The sequence below is a fragment of the Zootoca vivipara genome, chromosome 2 (genome assembly GCF_963506605.1).
Source record: "Zootoca vivipara chromosome 2, rZooViv1.1, whole genome shotgun sequence".
Taxonomy (NCBI): Eukaryota; Metazoa; Chordata; class Lepidosauria; order Squamata; family Lacertidae; genus Zootoca; species Zootoca vivipara.
The window spans coordinates 120,123,928-120,146,076 of NC_083277.1; the positions used below are offsets into that span (position 1 = coordinate 120,123,928).

At 46.9% G+C, this 22,149-nt stretch overlaps 1 protein-coding gene across 1 annotated transcript; it reads right to left on the reverse strand.

Annotated features, from left to right (window-relative positions):
* Window positions 1-4,870: 4,870 nt before the first annotated feature.
* RND1 (Rho family GTPase 1) lies at window positions 4,871-15,624 on the reverse strand. Its single transcript, XM_035101064.2, has 5 exons — window positions 13,312-15,624; window positions 12,501-12,588; window positions 10,568-10,677; window positions 8,307-8,441; window positions 4,871-7,184 (listed from the first exon to the last, which is right to left on the reverse strand). The coding sequence occupies exons 1-5, from the start codon at window positions 13,429-13,431 to the stop codon at window positions 6,939-6,941; spliced, it is 699 nt and encodes a 232-aa protein (XP_034956955.1). The 5' UTR covers window positions 13,432-15,624; the 3' UTR covers window positions 4,871-6,938.
* Window positions 15,625-22,149: the final 6,525 nt, after the last annotated feature.

Sequence of the window (22,149 nt, forward strand, 5' to 3'; positions counted from 1 at the left end):
AGAGGCCGTTTCTGCGTCGTGACGAAAGATTAACGCCGCCTTCCCCCCGTAGGGGCTACTGGGAAATGTTGTTCTGCCGGGTCCGCGGGACTTCGCTTCGGGCAGCTTGCCTTCATGCGAGAGGAGGGAGACGCGTTTCCTGCGAAGGAACTTGCTGGAGGCAGCACCGCCGCTCTACGTTCACCGTTGTTCCTGATGCGGATCATCGCTCATCTCTTTTCCCCTGGTGGGAAGGAAGGGGTTTCATTTTGTGGTTCCCCCCAGGTGCCAAAATGGGTTGGGGCCAACCCTGCGTCCTACCCTGCAAAAACACAACTACTGTACCACAAAAACACCCACCAGCCCAGTGCAAAAGCCAAACAAACCTGAAACCCCACTTTAACCACTTGCAGGTTTGTGTTTGTTTGTTTTTTGAATTCGTAATTATGTTTGAAATGGACTTGAATGATAGGTTAAACTGTTTTAAATAGCCAGTCAACCCGAGGTGCCACCTTTGGTTGTGAGTTCCAATTGATTTGTAGCTGCAGGTTGGTGCAGCAGGCATTAGAGGGCGCACCCAGCCTGTATCAAAGTTATGGGCACTGGTGGGTTCAATTTTATTTTATTTTTTCTTTATTGGAAGTTTCCCCATCGTTCCCCCTTTAAACTCTTAAGGATTCACAAGGTGCCTGTCAGCAATAAAAACACAGCACAAACTCTTGCGTACCACCATGATTAATTTCATTATTGGAAGTTTGCTGGCTTCTCAGCTAATTGAAGGCCTGACATTAAAAAGCATTTCTGCTTGTGGAGGTTGTGTTTGAGTGGAGGGAGACCTTGGGGGCCTCTAAGAGGCAAGGGCGCTGGGGGATGGCAGATGGCCAGTGAAGGACAGGAGTATCCAATGTATTAAGGCTGTTGTCTCTTCAGGACCATCCCTCACCTGACAAGATTTGGGATGGCATGCCAACCTGACATCTCTCACCTGGTGTTGTTAGAAGCCAAGTCAGTCCAAAATACAAACTCTCACCCACAGTTTGACTGTAGATGAAGTGGCTCACCTGGCATGTATCACCTGTGTGGATGGGCTGGGCAGGCTTGATCTGACCCAGTTTGCTCATCCTCCCTCCGTCCCGATACTTGAAGCAGCACCAACAGTGGGGGTGCAGAGGCAGTTTTAGGGTGGTGTGACCAGTGTGCCACAACAATGCTGTAGAACAGAGCACAAGAGAGGTGGGAGAGCACCAATTTTAGCATAAATTTGAGAGCCCAAAGCCCATCACTGGGGGCAGGTTGCCATCATTCATAGGAATTCTATCTAACTAGGAAGCCAATGTGTCTGGAAGCTGGATTGGGTGTTTTTTCTTGACACTGGATCAGAGACTGAACAGGGATCCAGTTGGTGTACTGCATGCCCTACTGCCCAGCAGCCTTCCTTCCTGAGCTGATGCAGGTGGTCTTGGTGGTAATTGGAGATTGAGGGCACAAGGAGAAGGGGACTACAGAGGACGAGGTGGTTGGACGGTGTTCTTGAAGCTACCAACGTGAGTTTGAGCAAACTGATGAAGGCAGTGGAAGACGGGAGTGCCTGGTGTGCTCTGGTCCATGGGGTCACAAAGAGTCGGACATGACTAAATAACAGAGATGTGAAGGTCTGGGGGGGAGGGGGGAACTGAGGGGGGGGAATAACACATTTTTTCCTAAGATTCTCCCCTCGCCAGGCCTATACATCTCTAGAGGTGCTGTTGGAGGAGGAGCTGGGAATGATCTGCTAATAAGTGAAGACTACAGGTCACTGGTCACCCCACCATTATGTATGTATCACTCCCTGGTTAGGTTTGGATTTGCAGTGGTGGTTATTCCCTCTAGTGGTGTTAGGGGGACCGTTTAATATTCCTGAATGCTTGGGATGGGCATGTTCAATGGAAGTCATAGTACTGCTCTATTCTGCCTTGGTCAGTGCTATGTCCAGTTCTGGGCAGTTTTCAGAATATTGACAAGCTGGAACATGTGCAAAGGAGGGTGCCCAAGATGATAAGGGCTTTGGAAACCAAGTCTTATGAGAAATGGTTGAGGGAGCTGGGGGTGTTTAGCCTGTAGTATAGGGTGGCAATGACCAGGGCCAGAATAATCATGGTCAGGCCACGCAGGCCCTAAGTAGCCATAGGGGCAAACTCCAAGCCAGCAAACCATGCAGTTTAAAAGTTAAAACTGTTTTATGTGTATTCAACACTCCTTTGTACCCCCTCCCTTATCTGTTTGTACCTTTCTCTGTAACCACAAAGCTTCAAAAGGAAGCTAGCTTATGTTCTGTTCCATCTGACTACAGAGGATGTAAAAAGGTAAAGGGACCCCTGACCATTAGGTCCAGTCGTGACCGACTCTGGGGTTGCGCGCTCATCTCGCATTATTGGCCGAGGGAGCCGGCGTACAGCTTCCAGGTCATGTGGCCAGCATGACAAAGCTGCTTCTGGCAAACCAGAGCAGCACACGGAAACGCCGTTTACCTTCCCGCTGTAGCGGTTCCTATTTATCTACTTGCATTTTGACCCGCTTTCAAACTGCTAGGTTGGTAGGAGCTGGGACCAAGCAACGGGAGCTCACCCCGTCACAGGGATTCGAACCGCCGACCTTCTGATCAGCAAGCCCTAGGCTCAGTGGTTTAACCCACAGCGCCACCTGGGTCCTACAGAGGATGTAGCCCACCACAAAACCACAAGTTCTAAGTAGGGCGCAACCACAATTTTGCCTGTAAAATTCCAGAAATATAGACACGGGTATGAAAGGTACCAGGTACATAATGCCACTTAGTGGAGTTAGGTAAATGACTTTACAGCTTGAAATACTCTCCTTTGATTGGTTGATGAAGTACTGCAGGAAGGCTGACATTCGCTCTGTCAAAAAGGTATATAATCAACACTCTGCACATGCACGGGTGTGCAGAATGACAAACTATTATTCTCACTGCAACAATTTATTACATTTGTCTGACAAATCTAATAAATCTGTTTATGATATAGAAACTGCCTGAATTGTTTTCATCTGGTAAATCTGGGCAGCTAATCATCCGTATTACATTTCAGGAGACTAAGAGATGGTAGCCATTTTCAAATATCTAAAGTGCTGACACATGGAAGCTGGAGCAAACTTGTTTTCCCTTCTCTGGAGGTTAGGACCCAAACCAATGGATTAAAGTTGAGAGAGAGAGAGAGAGAGAGATTCTGACTAAATACCAGGAAGAACATTGTGACAGCAAAAGCTGTTTGACAGTGGAATGGTCTTCCTTGGAAGGTGGTGGACCCTCCTTTATTGGAGGTTTTTAAACAGAGGCTGGATGACCACCAGTCATGGATGCTTTAGCTGAGATTCCTGCATTGCAGGGGGTTGGACTAGATGACACTTGGGGCTCCTTCCAACTCTACATTTCTGTGATTCCAGTTGACATGACTTGACAGACCTGTCAAGGCCCTAGTCTTGTTCCAGAATTGCAAGATGGAGAGGGGTCATCTACACAGTTGCTCCTACCATAAATACCTTCTCTAGCATTGTGGAGCCCAGTTGGCTCCCTTGTTTTCTGTGGCCAATGAAATCAGTATGACAGTTGGATGACAGGTGGTGCAGGTCCTGTAGTGAAGTTGCCAGAACACAGCTTAAAGTTTATAGTCTAGATTAATGCATGGCAGTGAAGACAGCATATAAAACTCATTCCATTCCACAGTGCCATCCAGCAGAACAGGCAGATAGATCAGAATCTTGGGAGGCCTGCCATGATGAATTTGCAGCGCAGAGCTTGATGGGTTGGGACAGGGCATAGGGAGGCTTCCAGAGTGCTGTTTTATGGGACCAGGTTCAGTTGTTGCAGCCTGAGCTTCTGAGTACACACTTGTGGTGGTCTAGCTAACTTTGCCGTACCCCAGGTCAGCCTGTTTTCTCATCCTGCTGGATCAGGCCTAAGGCTTAGCTAGTCCAGCATTCTGAGTATTGTCTGTTCAAACCAACAGTGACTCACTGTGGTCACAGTCTTTCCCATTACTGACTAGCTGGTCCTTTCAATTGAACCGAAACCCATCATTACCGTTAAAAGCAAAAATGAAAACCTTTCACCTCAGCAGCTAAGAGAGGGCACCCCTGGGGAAGCTGCGACTCCTCTTTCCCATGACGGAGTTCACTCCTGCAGTATCACTGTTGCAACTATGAGAAAGAATTAGTATGCCGGATGTGATAGGAGGCCTCTATTTGCTGAGAGGGTAAAGTGCAGCACAGCATGAGATCCTGCTTGGCAACAGCCTTGCATAGTAAAACTAAGATACTGCATGGGGAAGAACCCTGGGCCAATAGAGGTGGAGTGGGATGTCTACCCTCCCTTCCGTCACCATTTCTCCCCTTCTCAGAAGGAAGGATCTCTGCCAGGTCTACCCAAGGGATTACTTAGTCTTAGGGCTTTGGATTTCAATGATTTTTAACCCTGTAACAGAATTAGGTTGCTACAGGATATTCATGAACCAACAACTTGGAAAGCAAAATGCTTAAAGCTTGCTCTAAACAGGATAAAACATGTAAAAACTAAGCAAATAATGATCAGCAAGTGAAACACAACTCTGCAAGTGTCAAGCTATTCAAACAGGGCTGGCTCTAGGCCCACTCCCGGGGGCGTCAGGCCACCAGGGGCACTGCTGCGCCCGCTGAGAGGCGCGGCTGAGGCTGCCCCAGGCGCACCTCCGCTGTTCAGCGGCGTCAGGCCACTCTCTGGAGGCGCGCAGGCCTGGGGCCGCCTCCACCGCGCGCAGGGGCGTCGCAACCCGCCCCCTGGCCAGCCCTACGGCAGGCTGGGTGGCGCAGTGCAGCTGCGCCCGCGGCAGCCCCCCTGTGCGCGGTGCCCGCCCGCCATGCTAGGAAACAGGGCCGGGGGGGCGCCGGAGGGATCCAGCGCACCACGGCGCCAGGGCGCCGGGCATGCTTAAGTATTCAAATGTACTCTCTTGTTCAGGTATTCTGATTGTAGATATGCAGAGCCCTTTTAACAAACAGTGGATAGAGTTCATCATAAGGAGGGCTAGGACTCTTCAATCCTTTTATGAGGAAAGCTGGAATTCAGAAGACTGACTCTGGAAGGGCTCCTGCCCGTTTCCTGAGAGCTGCAGTTGTAACACAAGCACAGCCAGGCAGTAACAGCAAGATCACAACTTCTATAGGTGTGCCACTGTCTGCAGAATAGTTGGCCTCAGACATTCTCAAGTTATCTTCCAGCAGCAGAGGTCAGGTAGTCAGTCATGAGGCCTCAGTGAGCTCTTTTGGGTAAAGAGAAGAGTACAGACAGCCTCGGGTGAGAAGCTTCTCTTACTCAAAGCAGTCCATTCCTTGAAACTACAGGATTAAAACTTCCATACTATATTCCACTAACCAAATTCAGAAATGGTGAAAGGATGCAGAATTCTAGCCCAGCTCAAGCTAAGGCTTCTTGTAGTGCAGGTTAACTGTGGAACACAACCAGGTGGGGGCTTAGATAACCACAAGGAAGGGAGGCAGTATGCAATTCAACATCATTGTTACCTGCAACCACTTTGTACACCACCACTGAAGTCTGCTTCCATAGTTGGTGCTTAAAAGGGAGCCACGACCTCCAGCATCCCAGCTTAATTAGATAGTGCTAGCATCACCTTACATTAACCTTTAGCTAGAGAGATTGCAAAAGGTATGCCCCTCAATATTATTCTAGCTGTATTCATTGTATTCCCCTCCACCCTAGAAGTATTGCATTTGCTAGGCTTTGGTATGAAGAAATGGTTTGGGGACTTGTCCATTGTACTGGCCAGTTAAGAGAATCAAAACTGCTGCACGAACTAATCAGAAGATCTGTAGAAGCAGACAACCTGTCCTAGAAATACAGCTATTCCTGAAACACACATTGTCACAGAGCATTGGGCATGTTCTAGAGCGCACGGAAGCAGAGCACCAATGAGGCAGATTTGGCCAACTGACTGCTCACTCGAGAACATGCCCCAGAATCTATTGCAATGGACAGAGGCACCATAAGACATGTCAATGAGGAAAAGGATTCCCTAAAAGGCTCACTTTGGTTTGGGCTAGGTATCTACAAGTCAATCTCTCCCAGTTTCCTCCATGACCAGGAAAATCCAAGAATGAAACCAACAAATAAGAAACCCCTCAAATGTGGATGTTAATCTGCATTATATTTTCATTAATAAATAAGTTTTTTTTCTTTTAATAACACTGAACATTTAACAGATTTACCCCATTTCCTTTCCTTCCCATACACATAGAGACAATGTCTATAAAACAACCACTCCCTCGTCCTGCCCTCCACCCCCCTCCACCTGCAATTGTAGAGGGTGAAGAAGAGGGTACCTGGACACCTCTCCTGCTAGAGGGAGGAGGGTAAAAGGAAGGACATAATATTCAGAAGGCTTGGGGGGGGGAGAAGGGAGAGGTGATCTGCACTCGGCCTGCTTCACACAGGCAATGGAGACAAGCAGCTGATGGGAAGAGGTGATCAGGGCCAAACGAAGATATTAACTGTGCATCAGAAAGGGGGCGATTCTTTAGAACCTTCCAAATCTATGTGGAACGACCACCAGAGCCACTGCTGTCCACGATGTTGCTATGCCAAGGCCCAAGGCTTTCCGGAGCAGGGTTGGTCTTGAGCCAACCTTCACCTTTGCAGTCCAGCCAAACTCCCCCTCCCTGCTTCATGTCTATCAGGAAGAAGCGCACACTGCAACTGCATGGAGGGAAGCATTGCAATGCGGAAGGGACGGCAGGCTTGCTCAAGCTGGCAGGGGAGTTGGGAATGGGATCCTTCTGGAGTCTCCAGGCCTGGCCCATGGGAGCCAGGCAGCCCCCTCCCTTCCCCACCCCATAAGGGCCAGCTGGAGGGCCCAGTGTCCGCAATGGTTCCGCTGCCACCGCCACCCCCTACTCCCCGGAAGTAGGCAGCCCCTTCACATGACAGAGCAGCTTTTTGCTTTCTCCTTCTTGAATGTGGAAGAGATGAGCTCAGATCGGCTGGGAAAGTGGAGGAGTCTCTTGGGGAAACTTCGGGCTGGGCTCTTGGGGGGCTGGGGGCCAGGCTTGCTCAGGCAGATGGACGCCGCTGTCCGGAAGATGCTGTGGATGCTTTTCTCTGATGTGAAGGCTGAACACTCCAGGTAAGTCTCTGCTCCTAGCTGCTTGGCCACAGCACAACCCTGAAAGGGGGGGGGGGAAAGAGGAGGGCATGAGGACCCAAGCCAAGGAACAGAGCTAGTGCTCCAAATTAGGACACACATGTTGAGATGGTTGGCACATCATTGTTTTTGTCCGCTATATATTTTTGTGTTTTTATACTGTAAATTGCCCTGCAATGAAGGGTGGTATAAAAATGTAATAAATAAAATTATTAAGCCATAGTTAGATGGAGCACTATGGTTTACTATGAACATGCAGTGCACTGGTGCAGCATGTTGCTGAAAAGTTCTCACTCCCCTCCTGCCCCACTGGGAAACAAGCCAGAGTCCGGATTGTCATTTGAACCCAGGATCATGGTCTGCTTTCCCCAAAACAAACCACAAACAGTAAAGCCAAGATGCAGATGCCAGAATGTAGCCTTCTGAAATGCATCACACTTGGGCATTGGATTTGAAACAGTCCTATAGCCAGTGCAGCCAAAACACAGCCCAGGTGCCATGAAGCTGCCAAAATCCATCTCAAGGAGGGATGTTCCCATGGTGGCTTGTTCATCCCAGCAGTTCCAACCATACCCCCAACATACAAGATGTCAAAGTTCTATTAAATTTCAAATTCCTCAGCATGTTTGTATTTCAGCAAGGTCACTTTATTATAGTTGGAGGAAGCCTTTGCAGAGAGGCTTGTAGGTTATAAACCCAGTGGATTTTAAAGAAATGTTTGTAGTTGGTATATGCAGTTGGAGTGCTATTCTACCCAACTTAGGACTTCTAAGACCACATAGATATATATATCTATACTTATCTATAGATTGAAAATATCATTCTTAGTTAGAATCATTTTGTGAGGGTATGTTCAGAATGCCTTTTTAAGTTGTATACAAAGCTAATTTCAGTTTGCAAGGAAGCAAATTCAAGCTCAAATTCCTTGAGGGATAACTTAAAACAAAACAAAAAAAGTATGATTTGAAGAAAGAATTTGAGCGTGAATTTAATCATGTGTGCCATCATATCTACAGGTGCAAGTAAAACCCTAAGCATAGAAGACTAAAAAAACTGAAGACATCTACTGCTCAAGGAAGGGATTCATACTGGGGTAGGTGTGTAGGTGTGGAGTACGTCACAGGTTATAAATGCAGACCTTACCTGTTCATAAGAGACAGGGGCTTGCTTTTGGTGGGACAGTTCCATCAAGGTGCTGAGGTCAGTACGCAGATCTATCTTGCAGCCAATCAGCAACACTCGGGTGCTAGGACAGTAGTCCAAGATTTCTGTCTTCCACTAGAAAAACATACCAGAGGAATTGAATCCTCTAGCGTTCCAAGACTGAAAACGTGTTCCAGGTAGATATATTGCCACATCACTATGACACAAGCTGTCCTGTCCTCTGGGGCTCACTTAATAAGCTGTTTTGCTAACTGGGAGAAGTCTAACTTGGTGTTGACATTGCTTAATTTCTGCAGTGGGCATGGGATTTTAAAAAACACGAGTGTAAAAAGTTCTGTATGAAAATTCAAACGCGTATTCTCTCCCCCCCCCCACTCCCATAGACTGGGCACACCTGGAAGCAATCTCTATAGCCCCCTCACCATCCAACAGTTCTAACAGTTATGCATGACAAGAATTACAGAGCATTTGTGAAAATAAGAATAGAGAAGCAGCCCCGGAACCTAAAAAAACCAGGATCACAGCCCTAAATAGCTAAAGGCAGAGTTTAATTACTACCAGAAAAGAAACTGAAGGATAATATCCTTTATAGATCAGTTGGTTTGGTATTATTAATATGGTCATATCTTAGGCCAAACCTCTTTCAAAAGACTTTAAAGACCTCCTCTCTTCCTTTGAGCAGGATAGGCTATGAAAAAAAATGCAATTTCTAACAGAAAAAAGTACTGTAACACTAACTTAGCTGTCAGGCAGTGTATCCTCTGCAGCTTCCTGAAGAAGTGGATCAACTCACGTTTCCCCCTTAATAGCACCCAACACTGGGAAGCCATCCTATACTCCTTTGGCAATTGACTTCTCCGGATTTGTGCTTTTAATGTGTTTTCAACCCACCAAAGAATCCATTAGATGCTACCAATGAATTTGTGTCATATGGCTCACAAGTAATGTGACTCAACTACAGGACTCATTAACTGCCTTACTATCCAAGGAGTGCTTAGAAGACTTTCCACATAGATTTAAAGCAGCAAGTATGAACAAACATGAAGGGATTCTGAACAGAGACGTTTCTAAATATAACAGCTCAAAGTGGCAAGAAATTCAAGTTAGAAACAAAGAACTGTTATTCATATTTTAGTCTGATAGAGACCAGGAGTTTAGGGATACCTTGCTCTGGAGTATTATTGAAGACCAGGGAGGAAAAGTTAAATAGGGGGAACAGCAGCACTATCCATTTCTAATTTTCCAGATGGCACTTAGAAATTGTGGGTTCTGGGGGCTTTTAAGGAGAGGCAGACATGCATTTGTTTAGGTGGCTGGAGGGAGAGAATAACTAGATGAAGTCACTTTCAACTCTGGGGACACAGGATATGAGGCAGGGCCCTGGGCTCAGCAGGCCTGCTTTGCATGCAGAAGGACCCAGGTTCGATCCCTGGCAGCCCCAGGTAGGGCTTGAGAGACAAGACTGGGCAAGGCAGCTTCCCATGCTGCATTTTATGGCCTTTAAAACTATTGTCGCATAATTCTCCCAGACAACCTGGATCTCCAAGAAACGTAGTCTTGAGGGCCATTCTTCTTCAAACAGTGGTTGGGAAGGGGTGGGAGGAAAGACAGGGGTGAGTTTTGTGGAATGGGCAGACTCCATAATAAAGTTGGGTACCTCGTTTATATTGTGCTTGTGTATGCCCAGGCATAAATAGCCCTCAGTATTGGGTATATCTGCATGTGAAGTTAAAAGGGAAGAAATATTAACAGGGAGCGAGTTCCCCCTGCGCACCACACTTTGACAAAAGGGTCTCTAAGATCCGGGTACAGCTGGGATAGCTCAGCTGGTAGAGCATAAGGCTCTTAATCTCGGGGTCATGGGTTCAAGACCAAATTGGGCAAAAAAAATTCCTGCATTGCAGGGGGTTGGCCTAGATGACCCTCGTGATCCCTTCCAACTCTACAATTCCATGATTTTATGATTCTACACTGGGGGACCTGCATCCAACCTATTAGAGTTTCTACACCCCTAGTATAACTATGCCTGGTGGATGCGCATGGATTTCACAAGATCTGAGAGGAAGCATGGATGCTTCCCATGTAGGTCAGGGACCAATGACCCCTTTAAGGATGCCTCTCTTCCCAGGAGGCATGTAAGTCTGGTTTGTGGAGAATTATGTCAAACTATGTACCAGCAGGTACCCCCAATCCGACTCTCGGGCCTTATAGTAAGGGGGATCAGCACACATCTCTCTCACCTTCTTCAGTGCACTGTCCATGGTCTCAGGGCGGCTGACATCAAAGCAAAGCAGGACCGCATCGGAGTCGCTGTAGCACAGGGGGCGCACATTGTCATAGTATGGGGATCCTGTGCAGAGAAGAAGGTCATGGACCAGCTCAGGAGACTCTCCCCCCCCACCTCCACCAAAAATCAAAGCCAGTAAGCAGCATCCGATTCAAATAAGACTTTGATAAAGCTGCCTTTTTAGGTGAAAGGAAAAAAGAACCCACCCAGGGCTCTGCATGTTTATTCGCACCTATTTTAATATTCAGCCTTCTTAAGGAATAGCTTCACCAGGCTTTATATAACCAAGGCCATCTCTCCACTACCCTTCTGTACAAGCAGTATTGAGGGCAAGGTGTGTGTGTGTGCAGGGCTCCCATTTTTTTCAAGGGATTTTTTTTGGGGGGGGGGGAATACAGGAAGGAACGGGTTGCTTAGCAACATCACTCATCAGCAAGAATTGATGAAAAAAGGTTGCATGTGTGCAAGGGATGTTATGGATGCAAGAACTGGAGGTGGGGGTGGGGAACTGCTGCGTAGATGCAAGGGGGTGGAAGAAGAGGAATAGGATCGCACAGCACCCCCCTCTTCGAAGCAGCAGCAGCAGCATCCAAAATGCTTCTGCAGCCCAGACACTGCGTGCCCAGAATAGCAAGCAGCCCCTGGCTCCCTGCACCAGCACAATCACCATGGCAACAAGGGGGATCCGAGTAGCCAGGGACCCCCACCACCTCCGGCCCCCTTCAAAAAAGGGGATGCTGCAGCCATTCCCCATCCCTGGTTGCTAGGGCAACTCCACTACACCCCTCTCCATGTGCACACACAATACCCTTTAAGAGCCCCTTATTGTTAGTGTCCATTTCCTCCCAATTTCACTACCAAAGTCCACACCAAGCCCCTTCTGCCCTGGGATCCCTCCTCCTTAACATGCACACAATGGACAAATCTCCTCCCCTCTGCATTCTACAGGAGGGGGGGGATGCAATAATAGGCAAAGCTGGAAGAGAGGGGGCATCACAGACCTTACAGCAGCTTCCAGAGGCTGCAGAAGATGTGGGAACAGACAGGGGTGTTGGGGAAGCCAGAGTGGGGGTGGCAGGAAAGAGGATTACTGCATTTTTACTTCAGCCCTGAGGGACTGGAGTCTCTCATTCTAACAGCTAGAAGGGCAGATTTAAGATATTGCCCACAGCTGTCCTGCTGTCCTGCTCTCCACACACACAAACAAGTGCGTTTTAGGGGAGCGCCCCCTGAACATGGGGTCTTGGTTCTTTTTTGGCTAGGATTCCAACTCTAAGACAGTCTAAAGTCTTTGCCTCTCCTACTCCTCCCTCCTTTGCAGGAGCCACCAGCTCTGCATACCAATGCTAGGTGCCCCCTTTTTCCAGCTCAGCACTGCAGTGCATAACACGTTCTCCCTACCCCAAAACTCTGAATTATGAAGAAACCCCCACCCCTTCTAACACACACACACACACACACACAAAAAAAAAAATTCAAAGCCATTTACTCGGGCTAGCCAGATCCTTCCTTTACAAGATCTAGGTGGGTAGAACAGAATTTAATCCACACCCACTATTATCATTGTATTCTCCCATACCCAAAGCTAAGGTAGACCAAGAAACAGAAACATGGACTGGACAGGATGCTCCCCCCGCCTCCCCCCGCTGAGCCCTTGAGAAATCCTCCCTTCCTCATCTATATCTGTTCTCAGAACTGATTCACTTGTATTGTTCACCATTCTGGGATCTTTTGATAAAGGGTGGTATATAAGCTGAACTACTGTACTGTATTATTATTGCCACAAGTTACCCCCTCTACAAAGGCTGCTTGACTGCAGCGAGCAGAAGGGTGTAGCTTGGTCCTTAGCAGTGGGGCAGAGTCCAGAAGGGAAAAGGGAGCCTCACCAGATGTGTCCCACAGACTGAGCTCCACCCGTTGCTCCTCCGTCTCCAGGCACGCCGTATAGTTCTCAAAAACCGTGGGCACGTATGTCTAGCAATGGAGACAGGATACACAAAGGCATTAGCTATAACTTTCTGGATTGCGGAGTGGGAGGGGAAGAACTATCAACTACAGTGTCAAGCTCTGCCAGGAGAACGTTACCGATATCCAAGGATGGAGAGGGCAGGGAGGTCAGTACCTTCAAGTACAAACAGCGGTGGGGTCAGCCCCCGACGACGTGGGTGTTCAAATGATGCCCATCAGACGCATCACCAGACGCCGGTGAGCAGAAGCCGTTTAGTGCGCAGCTATGTGCATCAAGCCCATTTCACAAAAAGACCGGGGGGGGGGGCGGACCGAGGCCATATTGCCTGCCGTGCGAGCAGGTGAGATACGACAGCAACGCGCGCGCCCCTTCCGAAACTGCAAGCCCTCTCTGGCGCTAAGCTCCACAGGGCAGGCAGGCAGGGAGAATCGGTGCCCAAGGCGGAACCCGAAGGGGGCCTGGAAAGCCGGGGAGGCGACGTCGCATCGTAGTCCCTGGAGGCGCGGGACACCGTTACGCCGTCGAAGCTAAGTCGGTCTCCGCAGGATCGGGAGCCGCTGCGTCGCAGCTTCTCGAAAGTTAAAAGCAGGGCGCGGGCCGAATAAAGATGGGGCAGCCAGGGAGCGCTTTGAACGATGCAGCGCCTCCCCTCCGACGATCCAGGACAGGCCCGACCCCCGACGACGCCTCCTGCAAATGGAGGCCCCGATCCCGGTTCGTCCACTTACCTCCGGGTAGCAGTCCTTGGCCAACACTTGCAACATGGCAGTCTTCCCGCAGTGCACATCCCCGACGAGAACCAGCTTGCAGCGGGCCACCACCGGCTGAGGCGTCCTCCTCTCCCTCATGACGGCGCCGAGGAGCGAAGCGGGCGCACCGGCAAACGTCTTTGCAGCTCCAAAGGGAAAGAGAAAATCCTGCGCGACTCCCTCCCTGACTGCAGGACTCTACTAAGCCCAGCGGAGGGGGGAGGCTACCTTTATAGAGAACAGGAGACAGACGCCAATGACCAGCGGAGGCGGGACTCTGCGCAGCCAACCAGAAGAGGCCGGGCTCCAGCCTGATGACCAGTGATAGAGACCAAGGTGGCTGAGTCAGAGTTTCTTTCCCTCCTTCCTCCTCAGGTTAGAGATACATTCCGGGGGCTGGGAGGATTTCTCACCTTTCGGCTCAGGGTAAAATTGGGGGAGAGCCTGAGGGGGGTTACGGCAAAAGAAGAGCGTTCAAGGCACCGTGGGGCAAATAAAGTTGAGATTCCTGCATTACAGGGGGTTGGACTAGAACTCTGGGGATCCCTTCCAGGTCTAGAGGTTCTATGGTTCTAAGTGTAAATCATTTAAAGGGGATCCTTGGTGTTTGCTTTTTCATGTGGCTAGAGCCACATGAAAGCAGGCTTAAAGCTTAGGTTTTTGAAAGGGAGTTAGAATCATAGAATTGTAGAGTTGGAAGGGACCTTGAGGGTCATCTACTTCAACCCCCTGCAATGCAGGAATCTTTGGCTCAAGATGGGCCTCGAACCCAAGAACCTGAGATTAAGAGTCTCATGCTCTATTGACTGAGCTATCCTAGGAGTTGTCAGGATTTTTTTCCTAATCAACCAGTGACTAAGTTTGTTGGTTTAATGACCAAACAATGTTTTGTTTTGCTTTTTGTTTCAGTGTCACACCTAGGAGGAAATGGACAACATCCTGCCAAATATTCTTGCTCCCCAAACAAGTGTCATTAAAATGCTCAACTTTGAATTCATTTACACATTCCTAGATCCCAAAATCTGTCCTAATTCGGGCCTGGGTTGTTTTTTTTATAGCAAGTTAATAATTTATTTGCTGCTGGCTTCCAGGTTAAAAATAGCTCAACAATAGAAAGAAGCAGACGCAGAATCAGCTGGTTGGTAGTTTCCAGAGGGTATGGCTGTTTTGCTGGCTGGAAAACATACTTGTTTTGTATGTTGCAGGTAAAGGAACTGGGAACACAATACATTTTTATGGTATAGGTTTATTCTGTCTGTCGATGAGGCAGAGGCCAGAGGCAGAGCAAACAGCAACAGAAGGCTTTGGCTTGATTTAATTTGATTAGGTGGGATGAGAAGGGAAGGAAAAGGAAGGTGATGGGGAAGCAATGGATACCTGAATGCCAGGCGATGCCCCACAATATTGTAACCTGCTCTGTCAAGAATGCTTTGATGATCTGCCTTGCTTTTGTCAAGGTACATCTTTTCCTGGAAGATATTGTCTTGAGTACTGTTATGTATGTTATGTATGTTGTGTTTCTTTTTCTTCTTTAAAAAACACCCCTAAATCTAGAAATCTCAACACTTGCATTTATATTTTCATTTTTGAAATGTAAGCCTCAAGTACAGTCTTTGAGAGATGTGCTTTGATATATTTGGTGAGTCTGCATGTGTGAGTCTGTGATCTCACCTCAATGATAGAATTATAAAGGGCAGTAATATCCAGTGCTGGCTATAATCAGAGCAGTGGGCTTAAGTCCATTCACCAGTGGGGGTGCTCTGAATATGACTTAGTTCAATGAAAAACAATTTTTTTAAAGTCATAGTTCGTTTTCGCCTTTGCTCCTGAACACCAGATGTTCCCAGATAATAATTTGTCAATATCTGAGTCTGTATTTCAGACGAGAAAGAATATTTTGATAATATTTGTAGGTTCAATAAAATAAGTTTGAGAAAGACATTCAGTTTTCTCTATTGTTTTTCTAAATGTTGAGAAATTTATACAAAATTTCATTTTAGCTCTAAGGAAAAAATGGAAACATCACCCCCTGCAGGAAACTCATAGAAACAGCAGACACAAATCGAAACTGATACGTAATCTAAATTACTGTACAGTAGATCAAGTCCTGACTTGTCCTGTTGCTGCTTTGATGCATACCAGTTTCTGTGGCAAGCTAACCTACTTGTTATATTATTCTTTTTTTTAAGCAGACTTGTTCCTGTCACAGAGGGTGGGGCCCAATCTGATGCTGACCTCCTGATCCAAATTGGTCCCAGCACCAGTTTCCCACCAAAAATTGCTCTTCCTGGTGGCGCTTGGTTGCTGAATGTGCTATTGGCAGTATATAGCAAAAGCACTCATCCAGATCAGGAGGGGGGTGGTCCCACGTGCCTGCTTTTGCTTAAAAATAAAGGTACTTTGGGTGATGTGCCTTATCCCACATCCAATCAATTTTTAGGTTCCATACCCTCCAACATTTCTCCAATGAAAATAGGGATGTCCCATTCCATAATGAAAAATTTACTATTTATACCCTACACATTTTATTTGTTTGCCCCAGCACTCTGGGAAGCTTCCAACGTATATAAAAACATAATAAAACATTCAACTTAAAAAAACACCTTCCCTATACAGGATTGCCTTCAGAGGTCTCAGGGGTTGGATAACCCCATACCTTCAACATTTCTCCAGTGAAAATAAGGACATCCTAAGGATGGTGGTGCTGTGGTATGAACCACTGAGCCTCTTGGGCTTGCCGATCAGAAGGTCAGCGGTTCGAATCCCCACAATGGGGTGAGCTCCCGTTGCTCGGACCCAGCTCCTGCCAACCTAGCAGGTTGAAAGCACATCAGAATAAAAGTAGATAAATAGGTACCACCGCTCTGGCGAGAAGGTAAATGGCATTTCTGTGTGCTGCTCTGGTTCGCCAGACCTGAAGCTGTATGCTGGCTCCCTCAGCCAGTAAAGTGAAATGAGCGCAGCAACCCCAGAGTCGTCCACAACTGGACCTGATGTTCAGGGGTCCCTTTACCTTTACCTTTTAAGGAAAAGCGGGAGATTTCATGATCAAATCAGAAACTGGGATGGCTTCTCTAAATCAGGGACGTCCCTGGAAAATAGGGACACTTGGAGGATCTGAGGTTCCCAAGTGAGCATATACCATGAGAAACTCTATGCTGAGTCAAACTCGTGGTCACTGGTGAATGATGGTCAGATTGTGGCTAGGAATGGTGAATCAGATCAGTATTTTAAAATAACTAAGTGTCCCAACCTTCTTTGTTTTGGGGACCAATATGTGAAGCAGTTGAAACACCTTTACTGGACCTTGGGTCAGTGACTGAGAAAACACAGACTAACATTCTAACCCTCTTCACTGTCAAGGAAATTTTGGACGACCTGGTGGGGATTAAGGGAAAGCTGCACTATTACATTATGGCCATGTGTGTAATGTTAGCCCAACAGAGCCATGTCTATTGTCACACCAACATTTTTCAGGCAACCCCCCCAAAACAAACTCTCGCATCCCATGGAAGCAGACATGGAACCAGGGTGCTCCAATAGCAGGAGAAGCAAACAGAGTTACTGGGAACTCATAAAGGGCTTGGATGGCAAACAGGATATGAGCCCCAGCGGCAGCAGCAGCAGTCCTGAGGACCATACACATAATTAAGTGTAATATGACAACATGGCAGGTGAGGGCACATTGCTTTGAACACATTTGCCTAAGGGGGGGGCGGAGAGACGTGTAGTTTTCAAGCTTGCAACTTCTAAGGACCAAGTTGGCTCAGCAAAACATGCCATTTTAGATGTGTTTGTGTCTTAAATGGCTCCAGGGTAAATATGTAACTGCCCAGGAATGGGCAGGGATAAACAATAACTTATAAGACCAGGACCCGGAATGGGATCTTGCCTCTAATCTAGGGGAATAACACTCATCCTATTCCCAGCAGTGATCTAAGAACGTTGCCTTCTTACACTTGTCCACAAACTGTCACTGAACCAAGCTGAGTTTTGAAGGCTACGTGGACACTTGGTTGCCACTTTTTAGTCAATGGTCCGAACGCCACTGATGTTCTGGAGTGAACTTCTCACCTTGCTTAATGCTTAATGCAGGTGTATTTCCGGTGAGAGGGAGGTAATCTTTGTTGCATTTCTAATAGATAGTTTTTACATTCCCATGCTCCAGCAGAGAGGAATCCAAATTTGTGTCATGTTTGCATAGCTGCCAAGTTATCCCTTTTTTAAAGGGAAATTCCATTATGCTGAATAGGCTTCCTCGCGAGAAAAGGGAAAACTTGGCAGCTATGTGTTTGCTGGACTCATGTTTGCTTAAGTGGCTCACAGTTTGTTACAACACTGTGGAGACTCACTAACTAAACTGAGTAATTTGACAATAATGCCAGCCCATTTAAAGAGTTGTCTTGTGTGAGTGAGGGTTGGTGTTTGCCTCATCTCGCTTTATTGGCCGAGGGAGCCGGCATACAGCTTCTGGATCATGTGGCCAGCATGACTAAGCCGCTTCTGGCACCAGAGCAGCGCACAGAAACGCCATTTACCTTCCCGCCGCAGCGGTACCTATTTATCTACTTGCATTTTGACGTGCTTTTGAACTGCTAGGTTGGCTGGAGTGTATGCCTAGGATCTCAATAATTTACCTAGGCTTTAAAATGGAGCTAGATTCTTTCAACTAGAGATTCTCCTACGAAGTTCCCTTATATATGGCAGAAGGAGAAATCATCTGGTCCCATCCACCAAGCTGAGAAGGAGAAGCTATACAGTTTGCTTTCCACATAAATACCAACACACAGTTGCCCTGGGCCTGTACATACAAGAGGAGACTGGTCAGCTTCCCACCCTCACAAAATTTTATTCAGTTATTATCAGTTATTAAACAACCATTGTTGTTGTTGGCATCCAACAGTCTTGAAAGATAATGAAATGCATCTCCAGGAGTGAAGTCCAACTGCTGAAGAATCACAGCACCTTCCGTTGCTGCAGAGACTACGCATAGCTGTCAGGTTTTCCCTTTTCTCGCGAGGAAGCCTATTCAGCATAAGGGAATTTCCCTTAAAAAAAAGGGAGAACTTGACAGCTATGGAGACCAGGAAGTTGTAACTGCTGCTTCCCTTGTTTTTGTTGTTAGCAGCACCGAAGTGACCTCTCTGGGCGCAAGCCTAGGCAGTGCATATGGAGGTCCAAGGCTTCCCAGACAAGAAGACCCCTCTCTAGCAACTGCATACGAAGGGAAGCTGGAGCTGTTGAGTGTGTGCTGGGCATCAAGCTGTCAAATAACATGAGAATAGAAAGAGAATCCTTCTGGATTTATTTGTTTGTTCAGTGTACTGAATTAAATGTTTATCCTCCCAAAGGTGCATAGGGATTAGATGGGATTAGTCCATCTAGTCTGGCCAACCAGTTGCCTCTGGGAAGCCCAAAGACAGGACTCTGTCCTCTCAGCCCAACTGTACTCTCCTATTATTATTTCCCCAACCACTGAAATTCAGAGGCAGCCTCTGATACTGAAAGCCTCTTATTAATAATGTCACATATCAATGCTGCTCACTGATTGGTACCCAAGGGTGGGGCTAGTGGCCAAGTGAATTGCATAATAATACATGCAGTGTCAGTGGCTCTTCCCATTAACTGAGCAGGAAGCAGAATTCCCAAAATAGCTTATCATGTATAGTAACTTGAAACAGATTTGGCCCTCATGTGTCAACGAGCTGTGGCATCTTCCACTTTCTGCTCTAGATGTTGATTCACAGTCTAGTTCCTGTCATTAGCAACATCAGATAATTCATATCACTTTTACAGCTGGGCTGCAATCTATTCTCTGCTGTTCAAACGGTTGAGCTTATGAATCGCCTTTCATAGAACAGATAGGGAAACTGAGGAACAGAGCTATAAAAGTGATTTCCCTACAACCCATAGGCAATAAATTGAGAGCAATTATGTTGTTGTTGTTTAGTCGTTTAGTCGTGTCCGACTCTTCGTGACCCCATGGACCATAGCACGCCAGGCACTCCTGTCTTCCACTGCCTCCCGCAGTTTGGTCAAGCTCATGTTCGTAGCTTCGAGAACACTGTCCAACCATCTCGTCCTTTGTCGTCCCCTTCTCCTAGTGCCCTCCATCTTTCCCAACATCAAGGTCTTTTCCAAGGATTCTTCTCTTCTCATGAGGTGGCCAAAGTATTGGAGCCTCAGCTTCACGATCTGTCCTTCCAGTGAGCACTCAGGGCTGATTTCCTTAAGAATGGATAGGTTTGATCTTCTTGCAGTCCATGGGACTCTCAAGAGTCTCCTCCAGCACCATAATTCAAAAGCATCAATTCTTTGGCGATCAGCCTTCTTTATGGTCCAGCTCTCACTTCCATACATCACTACTGGGAAAACCATAGCTTTAACTATACGGACCTTTGTAGGCAAGGTGATGTCTCTGCTTTTTAAGATGCTGTCTAGGTTTGCCATTGCTTTTCTCCCAAGAAGCAGGCGTCTTTTAATTTCGTGACTGCTGTCACCATCTGCAGTGATCAAGGAGCCCAAGAAAGTAAAATCTCTCACTGCCTCCATTTCTTCCGCTTCTATTTGCCAGGAGGTGATGGGACCAGTGGCCATGATCTTGGTTTTTTTGATGTTGAGCTTCAGACCATATTTTGCGCTCTCCTCTTTCACCCTCATTAAAAGGTTCTTTAATTCCTCCTCACTTTCTGCCATCAAGGTTGTGTCATCTGCATATCTGAGGTTGTTGATATTTCTTCCGGCAATCTTAATTCCAGCTTGGGATTCATCTAGTCCAGCCTTTCGCATGATGAATTCTGCATATAAGTTAAATAAGCAGGGAGACAATATACAACCTTGTCGTACTCCTTTCCCAATTTTGAACCAATCAGTTGTTCCATATCCAGTTCTAACTGTAGCTTCTTGTCCCACATAGAGATTTCTCAGGAGACAGATGAGGTGATCAGGCACTCCCATTTCTTTAAGAACTTGCCATAGTTTGCTGTGGTCGACACAGTCAAAGGCTTTTGCATAGTCAATGAAGCAGAAGTAGACGTTTTTCTGGAACTCTCTAGCTTTCTCCATAATCCAGCGCATGTTTGCTATTTGGTCTCTGGTTCCTCTGCCCCTTCGAAATCCCTTCGAAATGAGAGCAATTATACAGACACCCGTTTCCTATATCTTTAGCCCTTGGACCCATTTCGAAGATGGGCAAAGAGAGAAACAATCCTGCTGGCTCTCAATCTCCTTTGTGTGACCAACAGTGGCCTTTGACCAAATAGCATACTGTACAGAAATCATCTCGTGCCCCATCCCTATTGACTCAACTTTTGGATACCTTGTGTTATATATGCAGCCCATTTAATGATTTTAATGTAATTTAAATACAAGCTGATCACAGTTGCATACATTGATCTGATCATAATTGCTTGTGTGTGCACCCAGGCATTAATTATGTAAATAAAATAAAATAAAATAAATGAACATCAATGGAATCCTGGCCACACTGGTTCGTGTCACTAGCTTTACAAGGGAAAATTAACGATTTGGACTACGAGTGGGACCTGCCACAAAATGCGTGGAGTGCTCCTGTTCAGTATCCCAGACACACAACCTTCTTCCAGGATACTTCATTCCTTCTCTCTCCTAATCTCCCTAATCTCCCTACCCCCCCAACATTCACTCAACATGTTGTGTCCACTGAGCATGCTCAATGCTGATTGGGTGGTTCTGCAGCAATTCCTCTCCTTAGTTTTTCTTCTTCTTACATACAATACTTTTTGTACTCCTGCAAAACCTGAGGTTCCACAGAGCCCACTGATACCACCCTCTTGTGTGTTTTGGCTGCATAAGGATCTACACTCCCACCCTTAGGAAATGGTCATCCTCCAGAACGTGTCCTCAGAGACTTGGGTCCCAGGTCCAGGAGGTATAAGCCTCCAGGGCCAGATGGAGGTTTGATGAGGCCCTAAGCTACTGAAGGTAATGGGGCCCTTTATATGTCCAGCTGTCCTTTGTCAACAACAAATTGTTGCTGTTTTCTGTGTTGAATATATGCTATATGGAAATGAGCAAACCCGTGATATCTTAGGGAGCAGGTCTTACATTACTCACATCATAGGAGCCTACACAACACAAAACACTGTTGCTGCATGTAAGTTTTATTTTATTTATTTATTATCTTATATTTTGGAAATGTACATCCAGTTCTTTTTTCCTTTAATTTTTTGGGCCCCCCCAAGAGAGTGGGGCCCTAAGCTATAGCTTGTTTAGCTTATACTGTATGTAAATCCGGCCCTGTAAGCCTCTCACCTAAGCACGCACTGACTCAGGAAGTTCCCAGTGCAGTGCAGGGCAGTCTAAATCAAGCAAAGGTCAAATGCAGGGAATCAGTGTAGGTCCAAACATGATTCGGAAGCAAGCTCAGGAACCAGTCCAAGATCAATATCACAGAGAGTTCAGTAAGGCAGGGGAACTAGACCAACGACTTGAAGGCTCAAGAGGGAGGAGGTGCAAAAAAGAGAAATGAATCTCACAGATGAAAGAAAAGGGATGGGTTCTTTAGGTGTTTCGGCCAAAAATGCCTTTGCCACGCTTTGACTTATTCCTTTGTTTCTTACCAGACCAATCTCAAAACTTTCTGTTGAGGAAGAAACAGAAATGGTAACATCCAAGAGAGAGGATGCCTATGTACTCTGGCCTCCTGACCTCAGGGAATGCTTACTCGCAAGTAGACTCTGGTCTGTAGAGGCCTACTATGTCATTACTCATCAGCCTGAACCCAAACCTTTTGGCGCCAGCATCCTTGAGAACCAGTGGGATGGTTCCATTTCCTCC

Coding starts and splice junctions, on each gene's coding strand:
- RND1 (XM_035101064.2), bottom strand. CDS start 13,431: ATGAGGGAGAGGAGGACGCCTCAGCCGGTGGTGGCCCGCTGCAAGCTG. Junction 10,678..12,500: donor CAGTCTGTGGGACACATCTG/GTGAGGCTCCCT, acceptor TTCTCTGCACAG/GATCCCCATACTATGACAAT. Junction 8,442..10,567: donor TGGACAGTGCACTGAAGAAG/GTGAGAGAGATG, acceptor ATGTTTTTCTAG/TGGAAGACAGAAATCTTGGA.